Raw genomic sequence first — 20,894 nt, 5'->3', positions numbered from 1 at the left:
GTCGGGGGTTAAAAATCTATAAACTCTCTTAACAGTTGCCGTGCATTTACATATTCGACATCTCGGGCTGGTAGCTGGCTGGCCACTCGCTGTTGATGTTATCAGTTTATAGACCCTGATATATCTACTGAGCATATTACTGGTACTATCTGGTAGGAGAAATACAGTAACCGATATAGCTGAGCGGGTGGCGAAGCTACAATGGCAATGGGCAGAGCACATAGTTCAAAAACCGACCAAGCGCGAGTCAGACACGCGCACTGAGGGTTCCGTACTCGGGTATTTTTTCCGACATTTTGCACGATATATCAAAAACTATAATGCACAAAAATAAATAAAAATCTGTTTTAGAAAGAATGTTACAGATAACATTTTTTTTTTAAGAATATTAGCCATGTTAAATGACTAATATTCCCCTTTTTTCTCCAAGGGGGGGGGGGGTGTTTGAACCGTCGACCTTTCGGTTTTCAGTCCACTCCTTTACCGGTTGAGCTATTGAGGCTCAATTGAGCATTGATATGATATGATACCCCACTTGGTATAGTTATCTTACTTTGAAAATTGAAACACATTTTAATTTTTTTTTAATGATGTAATCACAAATTCACGGTTTTCAGATTTATTCCTTTACTTGTACTATAAGACCTACCTACTTGCTAAATTTCATGATTCTAGGTCAATGGGAAGTAGGTTTTCTTGAGAGACACGACGGATGGACGGACAGAGTAGTATCTTACATCGAGTTTATAGATCTTGTCCTGTAACCTGTAAGCTACTAAGTACTGATATTTGAACATGATCTTTTCAATCTGCAATCAACCTTTAGTAAATGGAACGTCCCATTGATCAATGAGTTATATCGCGCATCTGTTTACCAACTACTAAGATGCTGAACGATAAATAAACGATAGATATTCGACAGGTCAATCGGAACTGTCTTGGTAGGGGGGCTGAACGAAAATATTGCTGCATGGACTCTGCGGGTGCGCCCACATGTTATTTAGTGACGTGCGGTGTAAGATTTATCGATGTTTTTCATCGACTAGAGCAACTTTTTACTAGTGTAAATATTCCGTTTAGATTTTTTCTAATCTCGTTAAGATTACTAGGTATTTATTTTTATAAAAAATTCTAACTTCAAAGTTAAGGCAGTTGATTACAATCCTTAGTTCGCTTGCTGGCCCGGCCGAAGTCTCCCGCTATACCATACCAGAAAGTAATTAGGCGTTACCAATTGCCCCTGCAAAATCGGGATCTTCCAAGTGTCACCGATAAATTATAAACCACTACTTTCTATGAATTGGTGCCCATTTATCGACATTTAGGTGGAAATCTATAGAGCGCACTTTGACTTTGCTTAGACCTAAGTTTGAGTTAAAACGATACACATGTATGCCAGCGGTATAGCGCTGTCTCGTTTTAACAGTGTCCTAAGTCTGAGCAAAGTCAAAGTGCGGTCTATAGATCTCTTCCTTAGACATTTGGAAAGTATGGAATGAGCGCCCGTTTATCGATATCGAGAAGCAATAAAACAAACTCTACACGCGTCCCTATTCCGTGCATCTCCCGTCTCAAGGAGCGGCCGCTAGTCACATAGTAGCCGGCGCGCGCGCATCCCGAACGGAGCGCGATCCAAAAATACTTTCAGTACCGCCACAACGCCGCCGGGCCGCGGGCTACAGCATAGCCCAGTTAGACGCGTCACCGACCAATTTCATAAACCACCACTTTAAACGGCTTTTTAATAATTCCACGTTTAAATACTTAAACGTATTTGATTGGCCTTTGTTGATATCGATAAATATCAATTCATGTAGTTTGAAAGTGTGAATTTATTTTCCGTTTATTAACTTAAAAATGGACGTGTAAAAATTGTCGAAATTGTGAAAGTGAAAACTGAAATTAGTGGCAGTTTACTGATAAACAGAAGTGTTAAATTAAATTAGCTCATCACGATATTAAAAATTCGAAATTCGAACGGTTCGATAGAGAGGTGAAACATCGCCTCTTGTATATCGATAAATTCGCATGTGTAGTGCAGTTTTGAGTGCCTCACGTCATACGGATGTGGCGATGTCGCCTACTGCCATCGGCGAGCTGCCCCAGTGGTGCGGCAAGGCCGAGAGCTGTCCGCAGGCCTTGCTAGGCTGGCTCTATCTCACCCACGATCAGAACGACCAGGTATGGACATCACTATTACTCTATTTGTCGATATATTACCATGAGAAGGGTTTTGAATGTCTCACGTCGATCCGATCGATGTGACGATGTTGTCTACCACCATGTAAGCTGTGCCGATGGCCTTCCTAGGCTGGCTCTATCTCACCCACGATCAGAACGACCAGGTATGGATATCACTATTACTCTATTTGTCGATATATTACCATGAGAAGTGTTTTGAATGTCTCACGTCGATCCGATCGATGTGACGATGTTGTCTACCACCATGTGAGCTGTGCCGATGGCCTTCCTAAACTGGCTCTATCTCACCCTCGATCAGAGCGATCAGATATGGACATCACTAGCACAACGTGATACAGTGAGACTACGTCCTTCATGTTTGCGGACGAGCCTGTCTTCAGTGATTACCTAACATACCCTAACTAAGTACTGATCCAGTAATGAGTTAAATAATGAAAGTTGGCTATGCTCACTTCTGCTGGTAAGCAGATAGGTACTCTATTAGAATATAGGTACAGGTTGTTCGGAAAAAGGGAAAAATCGATAAAAATTTTTTTAGCGAAAGACCAAACCTTAATATCCCGGTACAGAGAAAGATTTACAATGTTTTTACTTACCTACGAGCATGGAGCACTTACGTAAACATAAATTACAAATCGTGCATTTTACCTAATTTTAGATCAACTTTTTTAATTAAACGTAAGGAAGAAAACGTGTCAGCTTTTTCAGTAGGTTATTGGTTCGTTTCTTTTCATTTTTGAATTTTACTCAAAAAATAGTATTATCTGATATTCACTTTATGGAGGGCTAACTCAAAGTTTAAAAAACCCCCGACACAAAAACCTCTATAAAAAACTAGATAACGTTTAAACGGCTGAACAGATTTTCTTCGATTATAGCTAGCTCTCGATCAAGCCACCTTTCAAACAAAAAAACGGAATTAAAATCGGTTCATTAGTTTAGGAGCTACGATGCCACAGACAGATACACAGATACACACGTCAAACTTATAACACCCCTCTTTTTGGGTCGGGGTTAAAAATGGAAATGCCTATAACGCTTTATTTTTATCAGCATGACTGACTCTAGTTTCCCAAAAGATCCCTTTAATATAAAGATAAGAACTAGAAAGTACCAATATTAGGAACCTTCTGCAAAAGTATCTATGTACCTACCAGACTAATCACTGAATAGTTTTTTGAATTGCGTGTGTCGACACATACAAATTAAAGTCAATTAAAAGCCCAGCTGTTGTAGTGACCTTTGTTTACGAACTTTGCTGGCCTTGATGATAGCCATCAAAATGCCCATCCATTTCGAATTTGTTACTTTTGTAGATAGGTAGTTCGAATCGCGATCAATTCTCACAAAGCTCTGCGCCAGTTAACGACAGTTGAGGAACTTGTAACAAAACGTCTTCGACATCATTGGCAGGCGTCAAATGTTACCTACATTTGGCGCAAGGTAGGCTATGAAATGACTTGATATCAGGTCACCCATTTCCTAAATCTAAATCACCCATATTTGACATATCGTCGATTCAGGATCAAACCGAGAGTTTCCTCTCTCTAGTTCACTCAGGCTCTACGATTTGCAGAGGGTTGTGAGTAGTGACCCTATTCCATTAATAGCATTAGTTGTTTTGGGATAATAATGTGGTGGATCTGGGATACCAAATCCTTCCGCATACTACGATTCTACGAGTACAGCTGCTCCTAGACGGTGTTTTCAGTTGACTTTTGAGCTTAGGGGCTTAGAGCAAAGTAAGAGTCTAGATATCTCGCTATAGGAAAGCGAGATCGATTCCATAATAAATATAATATTAGATAAATATAATATTAGATATAAGATATAGTATTAATATAATATTAGATATAAGATATAATATTAGATATAAGATTCCATAAAATAATTTTATATTCATATATGCAGGTAGGCATATTGTATTTGAAAAACTAGGATACGTTTTCGAAGCTTCTTTTTGGGTGTTTTACGATAAATTTTAAGGGAAATAAAAGAAGAAAAATCGATACCGTCCACGTCATCGCTCGTCAGGAACTATAGTTATATATTATATTCTCTCACTCTCATATTCGCTTCACCTCTGTAGTCTGTTGGTCATCAAAATTTTTTTTTTATAAAAATAAATTGTTACAAGTGCCTTAGAATCGTCAAAAGAATCTAAATCTGGTCTGGTCGGAATATCCTTCCTACTGAGAAGAATCAGCAAGAAACTCGGCGGTTGCTTTTTTCAAATATTCTTTTTTAATTTTTATAATTTTTATTATATTACAATAATTAGGCAGTACCACCGGTATATTATTGTCAACATAAACTTCGAGTCTTTACTCGTATATCATTTACTATCCACTAAGTACTAATACAAACTAACATAAATTAAATAAAATTATGGTAGATACTTGTTATTAACTTATTATTTTAGTAATTCCCATAATTTCAAGGTGTTGCATTCTCTTCACACAACATAAGTTTTGTTTTGGTGCACAAATCATGTTAACCATACAGGTAGTACACTAAAATTAGATGTGCTGTAGGGTGTCCAATCATACTACGAGAGATTTTATATATATTGGATGGGACCGTACTTTTGACATGACAGTTGACACATTGAGTTAAAATGGGCTCTTTTGAAACTAGGGCGCGTTTGCAACCCTCGTTAATTACCATAATTACGTTAAGCACCACTACATCATTGTTTGAGCGCGGGGCTGTAATTGCTTGTATAGTATGGAATATCATTGTAAATTGAACAATTATTGAAAAGAGCAACCGCCGAATTTCTTGCTGGTTCTTCTCAGTAGGAACGGCATTCCGAACCAATGGTAAATTATTTGACGATTCAAAAGCATTTGTAAAAGTTTAGTTGAATAAAAATCTATTCTATTCTAAAAAAAAAATGTTATGTCCGCAAATTTTTTTAGTGTTGTAAGCCCTACTTTAGTACAACTTCCCGATGTGAAACACGTGGCCGACTGGTCTGTACGCATTTCTGTTGGTTTTGAAGACATTCACAACTCACGCTGGTTTTATTGTACCGCCTATCGCCAGTCTGTGGGAATGCTACTCAGATGGTACTGATTTTAATGTTTATTAGTTTATTTTTATGCTTTTCTTGCTGAAGCTTGCGACTTCGTCCGCGAGGAATTAGGTTTTTAAAAATCCCGTGGGAACTCTTAGATTTTCCGGGATAAAAAGTAGCCTATGTCACTCTCCAGGTCTTTTAACTATAGGTACACATGCAATCACAATTAGTATAATATGGGTAGGTAGGTAATAAATAAAAAATTAAGGTATTAAGGTAATAAATAAAGGAAAAAAATTAAGACAATAACAGTAAGTAGCCAGATACTACAGTGTGCTAACAAAGATCAAGTGCGTGTCGGCCACGCGCAAATTAGGGTTCCGTATTAGGGCCCGTCACAATATTATACTTATTACCTACCTACTTGTTTTACACAACTAACCGCTTCATCTACGTAAGTACCTTTTCAATCACTTTCAATCACTTTTCAAAGAAAACATAGACATGATGCCATGATGCCATGCCACATTACAGCTTTTTAGTACTAGAGTCTCTAAACTAAACCGCGGACGGACGGACAGACGAACATGGCAAAACTATAAGGGTACATTATTGACATCGGAATCCCAATAACTGGTAAACCGGAAATCGAATATGAATCCTCAGAATCCTTAGTGCCAAAAAGGTTCTCATAAAAGCTGTTACTTTGCTTTAGATATTTATTTTATTTTTATTGTACTTTTTGTCTTATTGTTATTGCTATAAACAGATGGTTAGAATACCATAAACAATAATGCGTTTCCTTTCTCATTTTCACAGAACCGCTAACGTAAACAGTCCAAATTAGGACTGAAGATATTAAGTTAATAGGCCAAGAGATGGTGGACAAACTGTAATCATTATTTTCAAAATAAAATTGTCATAGCTTCGCCGCGCGTTTTTTAGGCTAAAGGTGCCCACGCACTCGAACTGAACTGCGCGTCGCGTCAGCGCTCCGCACGATACTCTGTCCAGCCGCGCCGCGCGGCAGTGACGTACGCGCGTCGCGGCTGGAGAGAATATCGTGCGGGGCGCTGACGCCACGCGCAGTTCAGTTTAAGTGCGTGTCACCTTTAAGGCCGATTTCAGTCGCCAAATAATGTTTTTCTGATATTTGCTTGGATGAATAAATACTCGATATTTGATAAATAAATTTGACAGTTTTCCCATTTTTTAGTAATTATGACAGTAATTTGAAAATTATCAGACAGTTTTATTCAGAGTTTATCCAGAGTTAAAGTTAAACACGTTTTACAAAATTTTCAAAAATGCGGATGATCTTAAAAGAAGTAGGTACGTAATGCAAAAATAGTACCTGGGCAGTATTATGCAAAGATACAGACAATTGCCAATTTGCATTTTTATTTTATTTAACATGAAATCTGATCATGAAAGATTTAAAAATAAGACAAAAAACCATAAAAGAAAAGTGCCTAAAGCCAATTATAATTTTTTACAGATCCAATGAGAATCTAATCAAACTTTGGCTCTCTCAACGTTTCTGATACGAACTGCTAAGTTGTGGAATGCTATTCCTGCATCTGTGTCTCCTGCCAAGTTTTACTTGAATACTTTCAAGACAAGAGTGCGCCTAAAGGCATCTTCTAAGCAAGCGTGCCTTAGACCTTATTGCTCTGTTTCTCAGGCATGATTATCGTCAAGCGTAAGCCTATCTTAAGCTACAATTAAAAATAATAAAAAAATAAAGATAAGCAGACTTATTACGAACTATCCATATCCATACTGATATTATAAATGCGAAAGTCTATCTGTCTGTCTGTCTGCTACGTTTTCACGGCCTAACCGCTGAACCGATTTTAATGAAATTTTGTACAGACTTGAGGTACATCCCGGGGAAGGACATAGGCTACTTTTTATCCCGGAAAATCAAAGAGTTCCCACGGGATCTTTAACAGGATTAAAAAACCCGATATCCACACGGGCGAAGCCGCGGGCATCCTTTAGTTGCCTATAAACTTGCGACAATATATTATCACCATCTCTCAGACTATAAATATATGACAAATAATATATCTAGGTAACAATCAGGTGTCGGAATTCAAAGGCGGCTTGAAAGAAGTTCGCGGTGTAATGACTACTCATTACTCGATAGATGAGAAGAAACTCGAGTGCCTGTCGGTGCCTTGGCTCTTGTCTACCTACTTGGATATCGTGTCAAATAGAATTTTCCATTCATGTGAATTATAATGGCGGAATAAGGGGAAGGGCGGAGGGCGCCTTCGGCTCGGGCTACTATTAAATACTTACTAGCTGATGTCCGCGACTTCGTTCGCGTGGAAATAGGTTTTCAAAAATCCCGAAGGAACTCTTTAATTTTCCGGGATAAAAGTAGCTTATGTGTTAATCCAGAGTATAGTCAATCTCCATTCTAAACTACCAAATCCGTCTTGTAGTTTTTGCGTGAAAGTGTAACAAACATGCACACATACACACAAACTTTAACATGCACACATACACATAAACTTTTGCCTTTATAATAAGTGTGATTCTGTGCTCGGGCGTAGGCCTACTCTAAGGAGACCTTCAAACTTCCAGAAATCCTCATTAGTCCCAAACCGTACAACCTAATGTTATAAATGCGAAAGTTTGTCTGTCTGTCTGCTTGTGTGCATTTAGAAGAGCCATAATTTTCCTCTGAGTCGCAAATCCTTTTAAATTTTAGAATTCTGTAATAATTATATACTCGACTGAGTCTGTTGTGGGCCCTTATCAGACCAGGGCGCGTTTGAAACCCACGTAGCTTTAGTTTTAAATTCACGGTTTAACTATCACCATTACAAGAATTACCTTGCATTACTTGCATTATCATAATATAGTGTACAACGGTTTTTACCAATGATACAATTGAAGAAGGAAAGTAGCCTTTACTATTTACATACATACTTTCCTTTTTACCTAAGAAGAAGGTATCTAATACCGATATTACGGAAGAAGGAAGGAAAGGCCCTTCCTTTTCTTACTGACTTGGTGTCCAAAACCCGGTGACTCAGTGCGTCAACGCACGCGGCTCAGAATTGGAACGAATTGCTCCGTAATTCGTTAAACACATGCGCGTGCACAGCGCATGTGTAGGGTGACCACGAGCTTCAACAAATTAGGACAAGTTCAAACAAAGAAGTACACAAAAACAATTAAACCATGCTTTGTGAACAATTAAAGCAGCTTATTTTATTCTAAGTAATTTTTTCGTTATTCGTAGGACTAACAGCCCTTGGTAATAAGGAATAGCTGCATAGAGAAAGAGAGAGTGAGATATAAGTGACATTACTATAGGGTTGAAGTTGATGTAATGTATATACTACAGGTACAACATTATATCAACTTCAACTCTACAACTTGATCAAAGAGGCCAACGCGCTCGGCTCGGAATTAGAACGATTTGCTCTGTAAACACATGCGCTTGCACAGTGCACTGGTAGGGTAACCATAAGCATCCAGAAATTAGGGCAGTCCTCAAAAATAAATTCGGTAGTCAAAAAGATCAACCGATGTATTGAGGGAGCAATCATCGGGAAATTAAGACAAACACGAATATTTTATTTTTATTCTGATAAGTACAAACTATAAATATTTGCCAAATAAATGGGCCAGTTTGCTGGCAAGTTTAATGACTAGCGTATCCTAAACATACATATATTCATATCACTAAACTTAATTAACTTACCTAACTTAAAAGTAATGAACGGTCATATTGCGTTTGTGGTAGAGCAACATGTAGAATGAAGTTTTGACTTCAAAGCAATGATCGCAAATCAAAAGATCTCAAATTGAAACCAAGACATATCCGAATACGGCCTGCACTGCTGGTGCCCCTAGCCCGGGCAATGGAAGTGCTTCTTATTGCCTGCGATTTCATTTGTCTAATCGACCCTCGTCGAAATGTTGATTGGAATCACGCACAGTTGTCAGCGTCTGCGGCGAACAGTTTTAGCTTTTAGATGTGAAGCTACTGGCACTATCTCATTCAAAAGTATGCTTATTAGCATACTGTAAAAAAAGTATAGCATGCAAACTGTGGAATCAACTCCCATCGACGGTGTTCCCACTAGATTACAACATGGGGTTATTCAAGGCGGACCAACAAATTCCTGAACGGCCGACAACGTATCGGCGGTACTTCTGGTGCTGCAAATGTTCTTGGGCGGCGGTAATCACTTAACATCAGGTGCCTGCTCGTTTGCTCGCTATTTACACAGTAGATTTTTCGTTCCACTTTCCAATGTAATGTCTAGGCACATAGATCTGCATCTGGCTGCCTTAAGAATCTCAAAATTAATTATTTTCTAGTAACTAACTAAGCTTTTCTAATATTATATCATAAGAATAGACCATATTATTACTGGAACATGTTACGGGCTAGTTGTAGTGGTTATATTAGATGTTGATTGGAAATAGGTGCAGTTGTTTATGTCTATCAATGGTAGAGACTACTTTAAAATATCACTGTGCGTAGCCAAATCTCTGACTTCGCTTTGACTTCGTGTTTTTGTTACCTAGTGGCTTGCGACAAATTCGAACAAAATAAATCTAAGAAATTCTGAGGTGTGTGGTGTGTGGAGACTTTATTAAAACATGTCTGTCCTCTCCTTAGGTTCATTTAATAAAAACTGAATATTACTTATATGCTAACACACTACAATTCAAAAAAACATACCTGGTAAAAAAGTAACAAATAAAACAAGTAACAAAGTAAAGTGGCCATAAGGATTCTGGATTGTCCATAATATTTTTGAAGTAAAACTTCTTGACATAACTTAGATCTTTTAGATGGAAGCCAGACGGAAGTATGGCGGTCATTACTTCCGTCCGTATTTAAAATGGCCACCAAAAACAGTTGTTTGAGATCTTTTATAGGACCAAGTAGTTAGTGCCAAGATTTTATGCTTATTTTCTAAAAATCTTCTTCTGCGCATTCGTTCTTTTGGAAAAGTGGTCGCAATATGGTCGCAATTGGGATGATGCCTATGTCAAAAATAAATTATTTCTTAGGAATTATTAAATAGAAGGTCTTCTAAAACTCGTAAAATCCACGTCCACTGTTATTTTTAAGCTGTTAACCATTAAAATTACCGATTAAAAAAAGTGCGTCAAATTATGTTAAATAGAACGTCAAAACGCTCCGTTAGATACTAAGCGAGCGTTTTGACGTTTGATAAAAAGTCACTAATTTGACTAGGAGTCATCATCCCTATTATAGGTCTATCTTTCAACTTGTTATGCGGCCGAAAAACTTTTCCAAAATAAATTTTCTCGATTTTTCAGTGGGTGCCAGGCTCAGTATGGGGACCTCTACCAACAGCGGCAACCGGCTCCACGCAACAGGCCGACGACACCAGCTCACTGGCAGACCAACTGGCAGCGTTGTCTCTACGCCGGCCGACGCGACACCCGCCCCCAGCGTACATGTGCCACTTGTGCTTCAAGAAAGGACACTACATTGGCGACTGTCCACAGGTATACCACTATAGAAATACTCTCTCACAGTATAGACTTTAGATCACTGGCAGACCCACTGGCAACGTTGTCTCTACGCCGGCCGGCGCAACAGCCACCCCGGCGTATATGTGCCACTTATCTTTCAAGAAAAGATACTACATTGGCGACTGTCCACAGGTATACAGACACTCTCTCATACCTAGCTGGTTCACACAGGCTGCATAAGCGTTGTGTAAGCGTAGACGTAGCGCGTACCATTGCGTTGTAATGTATGGAACTGTATGAAACATGGCACACCGCTTGCGTAAAGCGTGGACGTATGCGTAACCCGGTGTGTTAGGGGTTTACGCGCGTAACTACGCACGTGTCACGTGTATGCAATTGGTGTGAATCGGCCTTTAAGGCTTTAGCTCACTGGCAGCGTTGTCTCTACGCCACCTCGCGCGTCACCCACCCCTGGCGTACAACTTGTTCTCAAAGAAAGGACACTACATTGACAATTATCCACAAGAATATCACGCAATGTCTCACAGCGCAAACTCCAGCACACTGGCAGATCAACTGGCAGACTTCTCTCAACTTCGCCAATCCTCACTTGGTGTGACATTAATGGTATCTTGTGAAGTTTTAAGTATTCGAATAGACAATAAACTGAATTTAATGCGAGATATGCCTTAGAATGATTGCAAAGTTCTCTTCACCGAATTCCTGCCAGTTATGTTATTGGCCCTAATCTAAAGGTGTGTAAATCAGTGTTTTGTAAACCCTACAAGCTTTTTCTTCACCAAAATGTCTTCAATTAGCGCTCAAATCAGCAACGTCTCTGTAATGTGGCTATTTCCGCCATAAGTCGCTCTGGCATTGTGCCAGAACGTACAGAAAAATATTTTTATATTTTTCTCTATAAAAGAAACAGATTTCTGACTTGGAATCCATATGTCATCGTCGGATTACTGTGTATTCTGGGATGTACACTACCTTGTGGTGGATATAATTTAGTACCTAGCTCCCGTGAGAATTCTTTGTTATTCGGGGATAAAAAGAGCCAATAGTATCTATCTCTGGTATGCAAGGGTATCTCTGACCCAAATAGGTGAAGCCCGCGAATTTTTCCATTTGTGCTTAGATTTGTATTAAATTCCATAGGAACTACTTGATTAATATTGATAGTTGCGTTATCCGGGTAATGATATAATTTACCCGGATAGCGGAAAATCGGTATTTAAAAACTTAATTCACTTGGATGGAATTGCGGACATCATCTGTTGCTATTTAAACAGATGTTGGTGCCTATATCATAATCTTTTGATTTGATTCGTCAACCTTTCCTAATCGGACAGCGTTCGTTTTAACCCATTTCAGGCCATACAAAGAATCCTTTATTTTGGAATATACTCGTAGATAACACAGCACTCGAACTCCATTTTAAGTTTTAAAGGAAGCATTGATACTGTCCTATTTCTAACATAATAACTATTATATAAATAGAAATTGCTATTCGCTGCAGTAAATGACGAAATTTTTTACAACCTTTAGCTTTTCTGATATCGTGTGCATTCAACATAGCGTAGATATTCTATGTATCTTTCAGTCAGTCAGTCAGTAATTCAGGCTATGAAGCAAATGACTGGTTCATCAAATTATTTTCATTGAAATCGATCTCTACAAACCTAAGTACATTACCTAAATACTTACTTTGAAATAATATGATAAATAGTAATTAATTTAATTTTGACGTGTTTAAAATAAGTAAGTATAACGTTTCAGGCCCGACCGAAAGGCGAAGGTTTGACTCCGTACCAAGGCAAGAAGCGCTGCTTCGGCGAGTACAAGTGCCCGAAGTGCAAGCGCAAGTGGATGAGCGGCAACTCGTGGGCGAACAACGGCCAGGAGTGCATCAAGTGTAGGATCAACGTCTTCCCACATAAGCAGGTAACTTGCTTCCTATAAATCCTAATACAAGGAATAATAAGCTGCGTACCGGGATAAGAAGCACTGCTTCGGTGACTAAAACTGTCCGAAGTGCAAGTGCAAGTGAATGAATGGCAACTCGTGGGCGAACAACGTCCAGGAGTGCACCAAGTGTAGGATCGTAGGATCAACGTCTTCCCGCATAATCAGGTAACTATCTTGTAATACAAGGAATCCCATCAAAAACATAACATGTACAAAAATCCAAGTCTCGCAACGTACCTAGTTCTTCTACCGCAAAAAGTTTTGAGATCTAACATAAAACCAAGTCGGTTAATTTATTCAGTACCCATAATATGAGAGCAGCCATCCTACAAATTTGTCACAAATCATTACTTAATTAGTTAATTAAAACATTTCATAGTGACCGTATCGATATAAGATATCTTTATTTCTTTAATAAATGTAATGACTTGGCAATTGCACAGCAACATAACCACGTAAGAATAATTTTAATCAAATATTTTCATAGTCCTAGTTGAACATAGCGCTAGCTGGGCGCATATTTACACAAACATAAAAAGTGCTTACAGCGCTAACATTAAGCAGATTTAGTTGTATGTAGTTTCTATCGCCGTGTGCAATTGCCAAGTCATTATATTTATTAAAGAAATAAAAATATCTTATATCGATACGGTCACTATGAAATGTTTTAATTAACTAATTAGGTAATGATTTGTGACAAATTTGTAGGATGGCTGCTCTCATATTATGGGTACTGAATAAATTAACCGACTTGGTTTTATGTTAGATCTCAAAACTTTTTGCGGTAGAAGAACTAGGTACGTTGCGAGACTTGGATTTTTGTACATGTTATGTTTTTGATGGGATCTCATTTCTTTTTGTAGGTAGGTAACCATCCTTTTTTCTTTTCGGGTACCATATTTTCTTGTGCGTCAGTTACGGATTCTAATAATAGTGTTGTATATTTTGAAGGGTCAAAAGTCCTAATTGCGTGAGAATGAAGTTCAACCTAAGGACTTCTTGCTTGTGGGATAAGTCAGGATTTCTATCTCAAACAAATCAGGTCGCATGTACCTGTGTAAACTAACAATATTCTTGTGTTATTAAATGACATGAACTATTCTCAATTTTAATCATTCCAACACTCACAATTATGGCACATTGAACACACTAGCTTAACGTAACTAAATAAACCTAACCTACCCTACTTAGGCCGCCTCCAACCACCCCATAAAGCGACACCCATACCAACCATCTAACCTAGTTACTTTAACCTCAATACTTCATCATATGATTAAGTCGCAATTGCTATTGCAACCTCTAAATCAAATCATGCGAGATTTCGTTATCTAAACATCTAAAACTAATCTACCACTGGTTCGGAATGCCACAGCCTAGCGAGAAGTACCAGCATGAAACTTGGTGGCGTTTAAAATCAATCATATCTCAACTTCATGAACACTCTTCAAAGAATCACTCCACTGACATTTACAATCTTAACCACAGCATATTATTACCTAAGGTTCATCCAAATATAATTTGATCTATCCTCAATTACAATCATTCCAACCCTCACTTATCGCACATTGAAGATACTAGCGTAGCCTAACTATCAGATTCCGTTGCGACATTCATTTTAACAGTAAATTAAATACGTTGTTTGTTTTACTATAACTAACTATTCGCTACAAATGGTAACATTAGATAAAATAGTTTTGAGTGAAGGAATACGATAGGCATATACTTAAAATGAGTTTAACTACATTTACATATATTTGTGCAGCGTAAGTAGTAGGTATGTACGGTTAATTTAACGGTTATTTTAAATTCAACTGTGAAGATTTAGGAAATGTTAATCCCATTAATGTGAAAAGTTTATATTAAAAAAATAAGGGATAGTAAGCTTCGCCGATAAAAGCATAAAGGTACAATACAATGTAAGTTATAGGTAAAACTATGTATGTTTAATTTATCGTATAAGCTTAATATCTAATACTTCCCAACGTGCAGCTACTGGAACACAGGATATCACTCTATTACGTCACAGAATTTAGACTATCGGGGTTTTAAAATCTTGACGCATAGTAGTGTATCAGTCATTTAATTTAACGATTATTGAGTATAGTCCATTTTAAAAACACCAAAATAATAAAACTTCGCTACACGAACTTTTTGGTATTGATTTCACAATTATTTTACTACAGTATTATATTATAAGATAACACCACAATCCGGGAAAATAATACAACGCAAGCTCTTTCGTAGAGTTCACAAACTCGTCTATTTTACTTAAAACTTGGTACTACTAACTAACAATTGAATTATATTTTATGAGTACCAAATGTTCATCAGAGGTAGCCCATAAATGGACCTCGACGTTTAGGGCTGCCAACCATACTTTATAATAACGTATGTTACTTTATTTCGGGCAAACGTAACGTAGGTATGAGAGCAATAAATTTTTTTTTGCTTACTTTGGCTTTCCACCAGTTGTTGATTGTTGCAGTAAATTTTTCTGCTATACTTTTCCAAATTAAATCCAAATAAATGCTATATAATAAGTGGCGGGATGAAATTAAGTTTAATCTTAAACTCAACAAGAACAGATTGTTTACATATCTTGGAATTTAAAGATGCTGTTAATGAGGTCCCGATCATTAATAACGTCATTTCTAATGCGCCGTGGTTTATATTAACAATATTCCAAAGTACTTTGTTTTGAAACCATTGTATTGTCATTTAAATATTGTTTTTTTAGTACAGCCACATAGCTTTATGCCATAAGGCCATAATATTGGCATCAGGACTTGGTAATATAATAAATAAATTGACTGTTTATTGGCAAACAAGACCATCTACCAAGTAATCACAATACATCATAAATAAAATAAATAAACACTTCTTATTCTTATTATATTTTTCTAAGTTCACTACTAACGTGAGTTTTTCCACCTTAGTATTTTGTATCCTTATATGAAATCGGGTGATATTTAAGAAAAGAAAATATATTTAATAGGTGGCAACTGGCAACCCTACTGACATATCACATCTGGCAAAATTGGCAAATAACTCTAAACGACTGAGTCTGTAAAAACAATGCATAGCATTGATTGAAAAGAAACAAGCTTTTTTTCCGAAGACCGAATCCAACGAGTGCCAACAGGACCCTATTACTAAGCTCCCGCCGTCCGCCTGTCCGTCTGTCTGTCAGTGGGCTGTATCTCACGAAATGTAGAAGGTAGATAATTGAAATTTTGAAAGATTATGTATTTATATTGCCGCTATAACAGTAAATAATGAAAATAAAATAAATAAAGGGGGCCTCTATACAAGAAATGTGATATTTTTAAAGCGTCTCTTTTGTTTTTTAAACCAAAATACCTATTTAAAAAGTACATAATTTTCAATTTTGTGCGATGGTATGGAACCCTTTGTGTGCGACTCCGACTCGCGCTTTCTATTGTAGCGTATAAGTTGCTTTCGAAGTAAATATACCATATTCTGTACCATATTAGTACTCTATAATAGGGTTCATTATTGTCTATTTCAAATATGCCATACCTACTCCCACTGCCTACCTGCTCTGTAAAAGGGTCTATTATTATTTTCTATTTTCATATACACCATATTATTACTATGTAATAGGGTTCATTATTGTCTATTTTCAAATATACCTTTTTATTACTTTGTAGTAGGGTTCATTATTGTCTATTTTCAAGTAAGATAGGCGCTTAAGTTATTCGAAATTCACTGCAAATGTAACTTTGTAATCACGCAAGTTTGCAATCTTTTTATATAGGTTTACAAAGTTACTTATGCAGTAATAATTAAAAATAAGTATATCTTGAAAACGGGACTGAAATTCAGGTATTTTTAAATTTTTCCTCGCTTTATACTCTAAACACTAACTGTGTGCAAAATTTGAAACTTGTAGGTCTGCTAGAAGTACCTTAGAATTTTGATGATCGGTGAGTGTGTCACTTACAGAATCAAGGAACTTTGACTTGTAATAGTTCTTAAACTACTGGTTCAAATCAAATGTAATTTGGGCATATGCCTGGTTTTACTATGTCCTCTTGGTCACTGAAAATTCAGACTTCTAGCTTTATCTGCAACGAAGTTACAGGGGGGTCGAAAGTGACACGAATGGGTTCGAGAAAAGGATGTTACGGTGTACCTCTAGCTCGACTTGGCCGAGGCACTACCGTGCCTCCAGATAATAACCTCCGTACCAATGCAAGAAGCACTGCTTCGACGAGTAAAACTGCTTGAAGTGCAAGTGCAAGTAGATGAGTGGTAACTCGAGGGTAAACAGTCGTCAGATTAGGTATGCTTTTGCTTTCTCAATTAAGGGAAGGCTCTAACTGGTATTTTTTGGAACGTTACCAATTCATCGTTACATTAAAAACAAAAAATAACGTTAATAATACCATACCCGTTATATCAATTAGTGTTACCTAGTTAGATTACATATTAATACTGTTAAAAGTAATAACTCTTATATCCGTATTTGTACACTTATTAACATTAAAGACGTTATTAAACTGCTAATGGTTGATGTCGATGAAACGGTAATTTTAATAGTTATGCCTAAATCCACGCAGATGAAGCCTTAGCTATAAACTGGTATAACAAACAGATCAACAAGAATAACGTTTTAAAAAAATATTATAGTTGATTTATATGAATTTAGAATCAATAATTTTATCCAATTGGCTCATAATTTGAAGGGCATGTTTCTCAATTTCAGAGACCCCTGGAAAAACCCGACGGCCTGGACGTGAGCGACCAGTCCAAGATTCATCCTCAGCATCTTTGCCAGAAATGTCGCACTCTGGGTTACTACTGCCGACGTGAATATTAAGGATTTCTTCGCAATTATAAAAAATATGTTTTTCAAAAATTATCACCTAAAATTCCTAAACAATTTAAAGATTTAACAGCTGTTCTTAGGTCTAATGTAATTATTAGGTAAAAGGTCCCTTACTAGGATCGAAAATACATAATATCGGATTTGGGTATACCTAAATATTTATAAGGTACTCTGACCAATGGGCACCCTAATTTTTTCGTATATTTTATGCCATTTAAATATTGAACACCTTTCAAACAAATTTTCATACACGACTCTGAAAATTCAGAATACGAATAAGTAGTAAGTATTTAGACGATTAAGTTTGTTATTTTTGAGTATTTTTTTAAATTTAATTTTGTGTTAATTTACTATTTTCTTTTTGTTTTACTTTTACATCAATGTAGGTACCTACCTGAAAAATTACATTGATTAGGTAAGCATGAACTGTTTTGCCAAAAACGAATTCCCAAAGTATTAGTTATATTTTTTTATGTTAATATATTTTGAAGAACATTTATATAATATAATGTTCAGTTTCAATATTCAATCCGTCTGTAACGTAGATATAGTGCAGATAGATTCTATATTGAAACCCATGCAAGTAAAATTCAAACCTAACTTACATACGTAAAAGATAATACGCGTACCAAAGAAACGAATAGAAATGAAGCGGCACTAAGCATGTAAATCATGCCATCTTACTCACACACTATACATATTGTTCACGACACGACAGGTCGAGATGGCAATCGGAGTATGGATGAGTCGTGAAGAGAGGGTACACCCACGCTGTCATTAGTGTTGCTTGTTGTTAGTATAAGTTTATTTGGATTGTGATGAATAAAATATTACTTTTAAAAAATGTAGTAATAATTTTACTCTCATTTAGTAGTGTACCAAAAAAAATTCGATTACCAAAAAAAAATTCGATATCGATTACCCGGTTTGTGATGTCATCTGCTAGAAAATTGCCATCTCGATTCTCGACCTGTCGTGAATAATAGATATATAACTCGGTCGCGCTAAGTTTGCACCTCGCTGGAATGCGGCGCCTCTCCCACTTCCCCGCTCACCTCCCCGCGGTCGTCTTGTATCGTCAGTATGGTTCGCATACCGTACCTAAGCGTCAGTGTGACGTAATCGACGCGAGCTGCAAACTTAGCTTGGCCAAGTAGTAGTGTACGTAAGTGAGAGCGAATGATTCTGAACAGTATGATTCGTTTCTTTATTGTCACGCGTTATAAGTATAACGGTATTTAGGTCCATAGTGCAAACCATATTATTATTATATATTTCTTTTGGCGTTTTTTTTTTAGATTATTTATCGTACCTATTATATTTTACCTAGATTTTATATTCATTTTTAATCTTACATATAAAGTAAGTATCTAAAGTTTTAATATTAAGTTTTATTATTCTCCAAATGGCATTAAAGTTACTTATGAAATTTATATGTATATAAGATATATAAATTTGTGATTACTGTTAATTTCTTAAATATTATAATCGTACTATGTACTATATCTACTTATATGACTAACAAATTACTGTTAGGTACTACTTAATTCAAAGAGATTATAACAACTAACAAGCGTTAATATTTTTATGTTATCTTAAAAAATAACGTTATTCTGTTTAGCGTTACTTCGATAACTATTAAATACCGGTTATTTTAATAACGTTAACAGAAAAGTTAAATAGGTAACATCCAAAGATCCAGTGAATTCTCATTGTGCCAAAAATACATAGTTTTTAAGTTTTAATATTATAAAATCATACTATTATTCAAGTGCCATGACATTGAGATTTTATATGATTATTTTTGCTATAATATATAGGTACTTACTGAGTTTTTAGGTACGAGTGTACTTAGCAGTTGGTATCTTTATTTAGATCTAAGTTCAGTCCTGCTATTAAATAGGCATATAATTTAAGAATTTACAAATTTTTACCCGGTGTAACTTTGAAATTACACATTTGTACGAAAATCTGATAAAACACAGATACTACTAGATACAAACATTTGGTTTTAGCCGAATTTTAGGCTTTTAAACCTCCAAAGCTTTAGGTAACGAAGTGTTTTGTGGCCTTAAATAGTAAGATAATTAATTAAAAGTGCCTGCTTACTATAAGAAATATTATTATAATGTTATTAAATATAGTCCGTACAAAATTAGAACTCACTCGTTATTTTACCGCTGTGTCAATTTTCATCTCAAAAGTAAAATTTAAGTCGTCTAAGGGTAAGTAAATCGTATTTTTGACATGACACCTGACACATAGAGCAAAAATGGCCAGTGAGTGAGAACTTAAAATGTATGTATTGTATGTCACTTTATTTAAGTTTAATTTCCTTCAATTTATTTGAAAAAAATAACTTTAAGATTAATTTTAATAATTTGCTGAATCAACGGTGCTTTCTAACGTTAGAAAATATACAATTTTACACAGATCTTCCTTATTACTTAGTGCCAATCTTTGAAAGCCAAATAGATTCGCAAAATTTTTCAGCTGCTGTTTAAACAAACCTTAACGAAAATTTAAGGCTCACGCACATGAGACAAGCATGATTTTCATCGTTTTAGAGTCAAGTTCTTCATTGACGATGTTTTTTTTTAATTCACCTATTTTTACTTTGACATGATGTAGATGGATGTAGTATAGAAAATAAGTACGATAAGGTAAACTGAAATAATGTAAGGCAGGGATGATGAATCTAGGACATGGTGAAAAAATTTAATTATGTAATAAAAAGAATCTTTTGATGATTTCGATGTAATAGTCTCGCGAGGTGTGAAAGGTAGAGTATCGAACTTGGGGGTATTGCTGTCTCGATGATTAATCTAGGACATGGCGAAAAAAGTGAATTTAAAAAATCTCTTAAAATATATTTGTTTTCCATTTTTATTTAGGTATTGCAACTATAATTTATACCTAACCAGTAACCAGAGATTACCTTGTTACTGTTATTACTTATCTCTGACCTATTGAATAAATGTTCCACGCTATGGGAACTATAGCCATTGATACGGTTTTAAGTTTTTTGATTTATTATTTTCATTATGCTAAGATTATGTAAAGTTTATGTTTTTATATACCTACCTAAACTAAGAAAAAAAGTAATTAACAATAAAAGATTCGTCTTTCCTGATGTAAGGGATACGAAAGCGATGTATTGAGACTTAAAGTTACTTTATGGGTATCTTTTTCGTTTGTCTATTATTATTGCTGAACATATTATTATTGCAATTTGTTATGTACTTAGTTTTATCAAATGTATGAGATTTTAAATTTTATAAATAAAATCATCTTTAAATTTTAACTTTTATTTTATTTTGTGTCTGTGAAAAGAGAGAAATAAAAAAAATATTTTTTATTATTTTC

The 20,894-nt window shown here is 36.1% G+C and overlaps 1 protein-coding gene and 1 long non-coding RNA gene across 3 annotated transcripts in view; one reads left to right on the top strand and one right to left on the bottom strand.

Moving 5' to 3' along the window:
* Positions 1-657: 657 nt before the first annotated feature.
* Positions 658-20,826, bottom strand: LOC123873937. The gene is made up of 3 exons (XR_006797808.1): positions 20,609-20,826; positions 20,484-20,487; positions 658-671 (listed from the first exon to the last, which is right to left on the bottom strand). It is a non-coding gene; the product is annotated as an uncharacterized LOC123873937 (long non-coding RNA).
* Positions 1,613-20,894, top strand: part of LOC123873933 (zinc finger CCHC domain-containing protein 24-like) — a 33,195-nt gene continuing 13,913 nt past the window's right edge. The window contains exons 1-4 of one of the 2 annotated variants that reach the window (XR_006797805.1): positions 1,613-2,181; positions 10,547-10,738; positions 12,488-12,652; positions 17,406-18,373. Coding sequence is in view for 1 of the 2 variants with exons in the window: in XM_045919044.1 (XP_045775000.1) it covers positions 2,029-2,181; positions 10,547-10,738; positions 12,488-12,652; positions 17,406-17,519 (624 nt within the window). In the remaining variant the exon portion in view is untranslated. Of the gene's footprint in view, positions 2,182-10,546; positions 10,739-12,487; positions 12,653-17,405; positions 20,233-20,894 lie in introns of those variants that run through there. The other variant, XM_045919044.1, reaches the window with a different exon arrangement.

The sequence above is a fragment of the Maniola jurtina genome, chromosome 17 (assembly GCF_905333055.1).
Source record: "Maniola jurtina chromosome 17, ilManJurt1.1, whole genome shotgun sequence".
Taxonomy (NCBI): Eukaryota; Metazoa; Arthropoda; class Insecta; order Lepidoptera; family Nymphalidae; genus Maniola; species Maniola jurtina.
The sequence above is the reverse complement of the archived record's forward strand: the minus strand, read 5'-3'. Positions and strand labels throughout refer to the sequence as shown.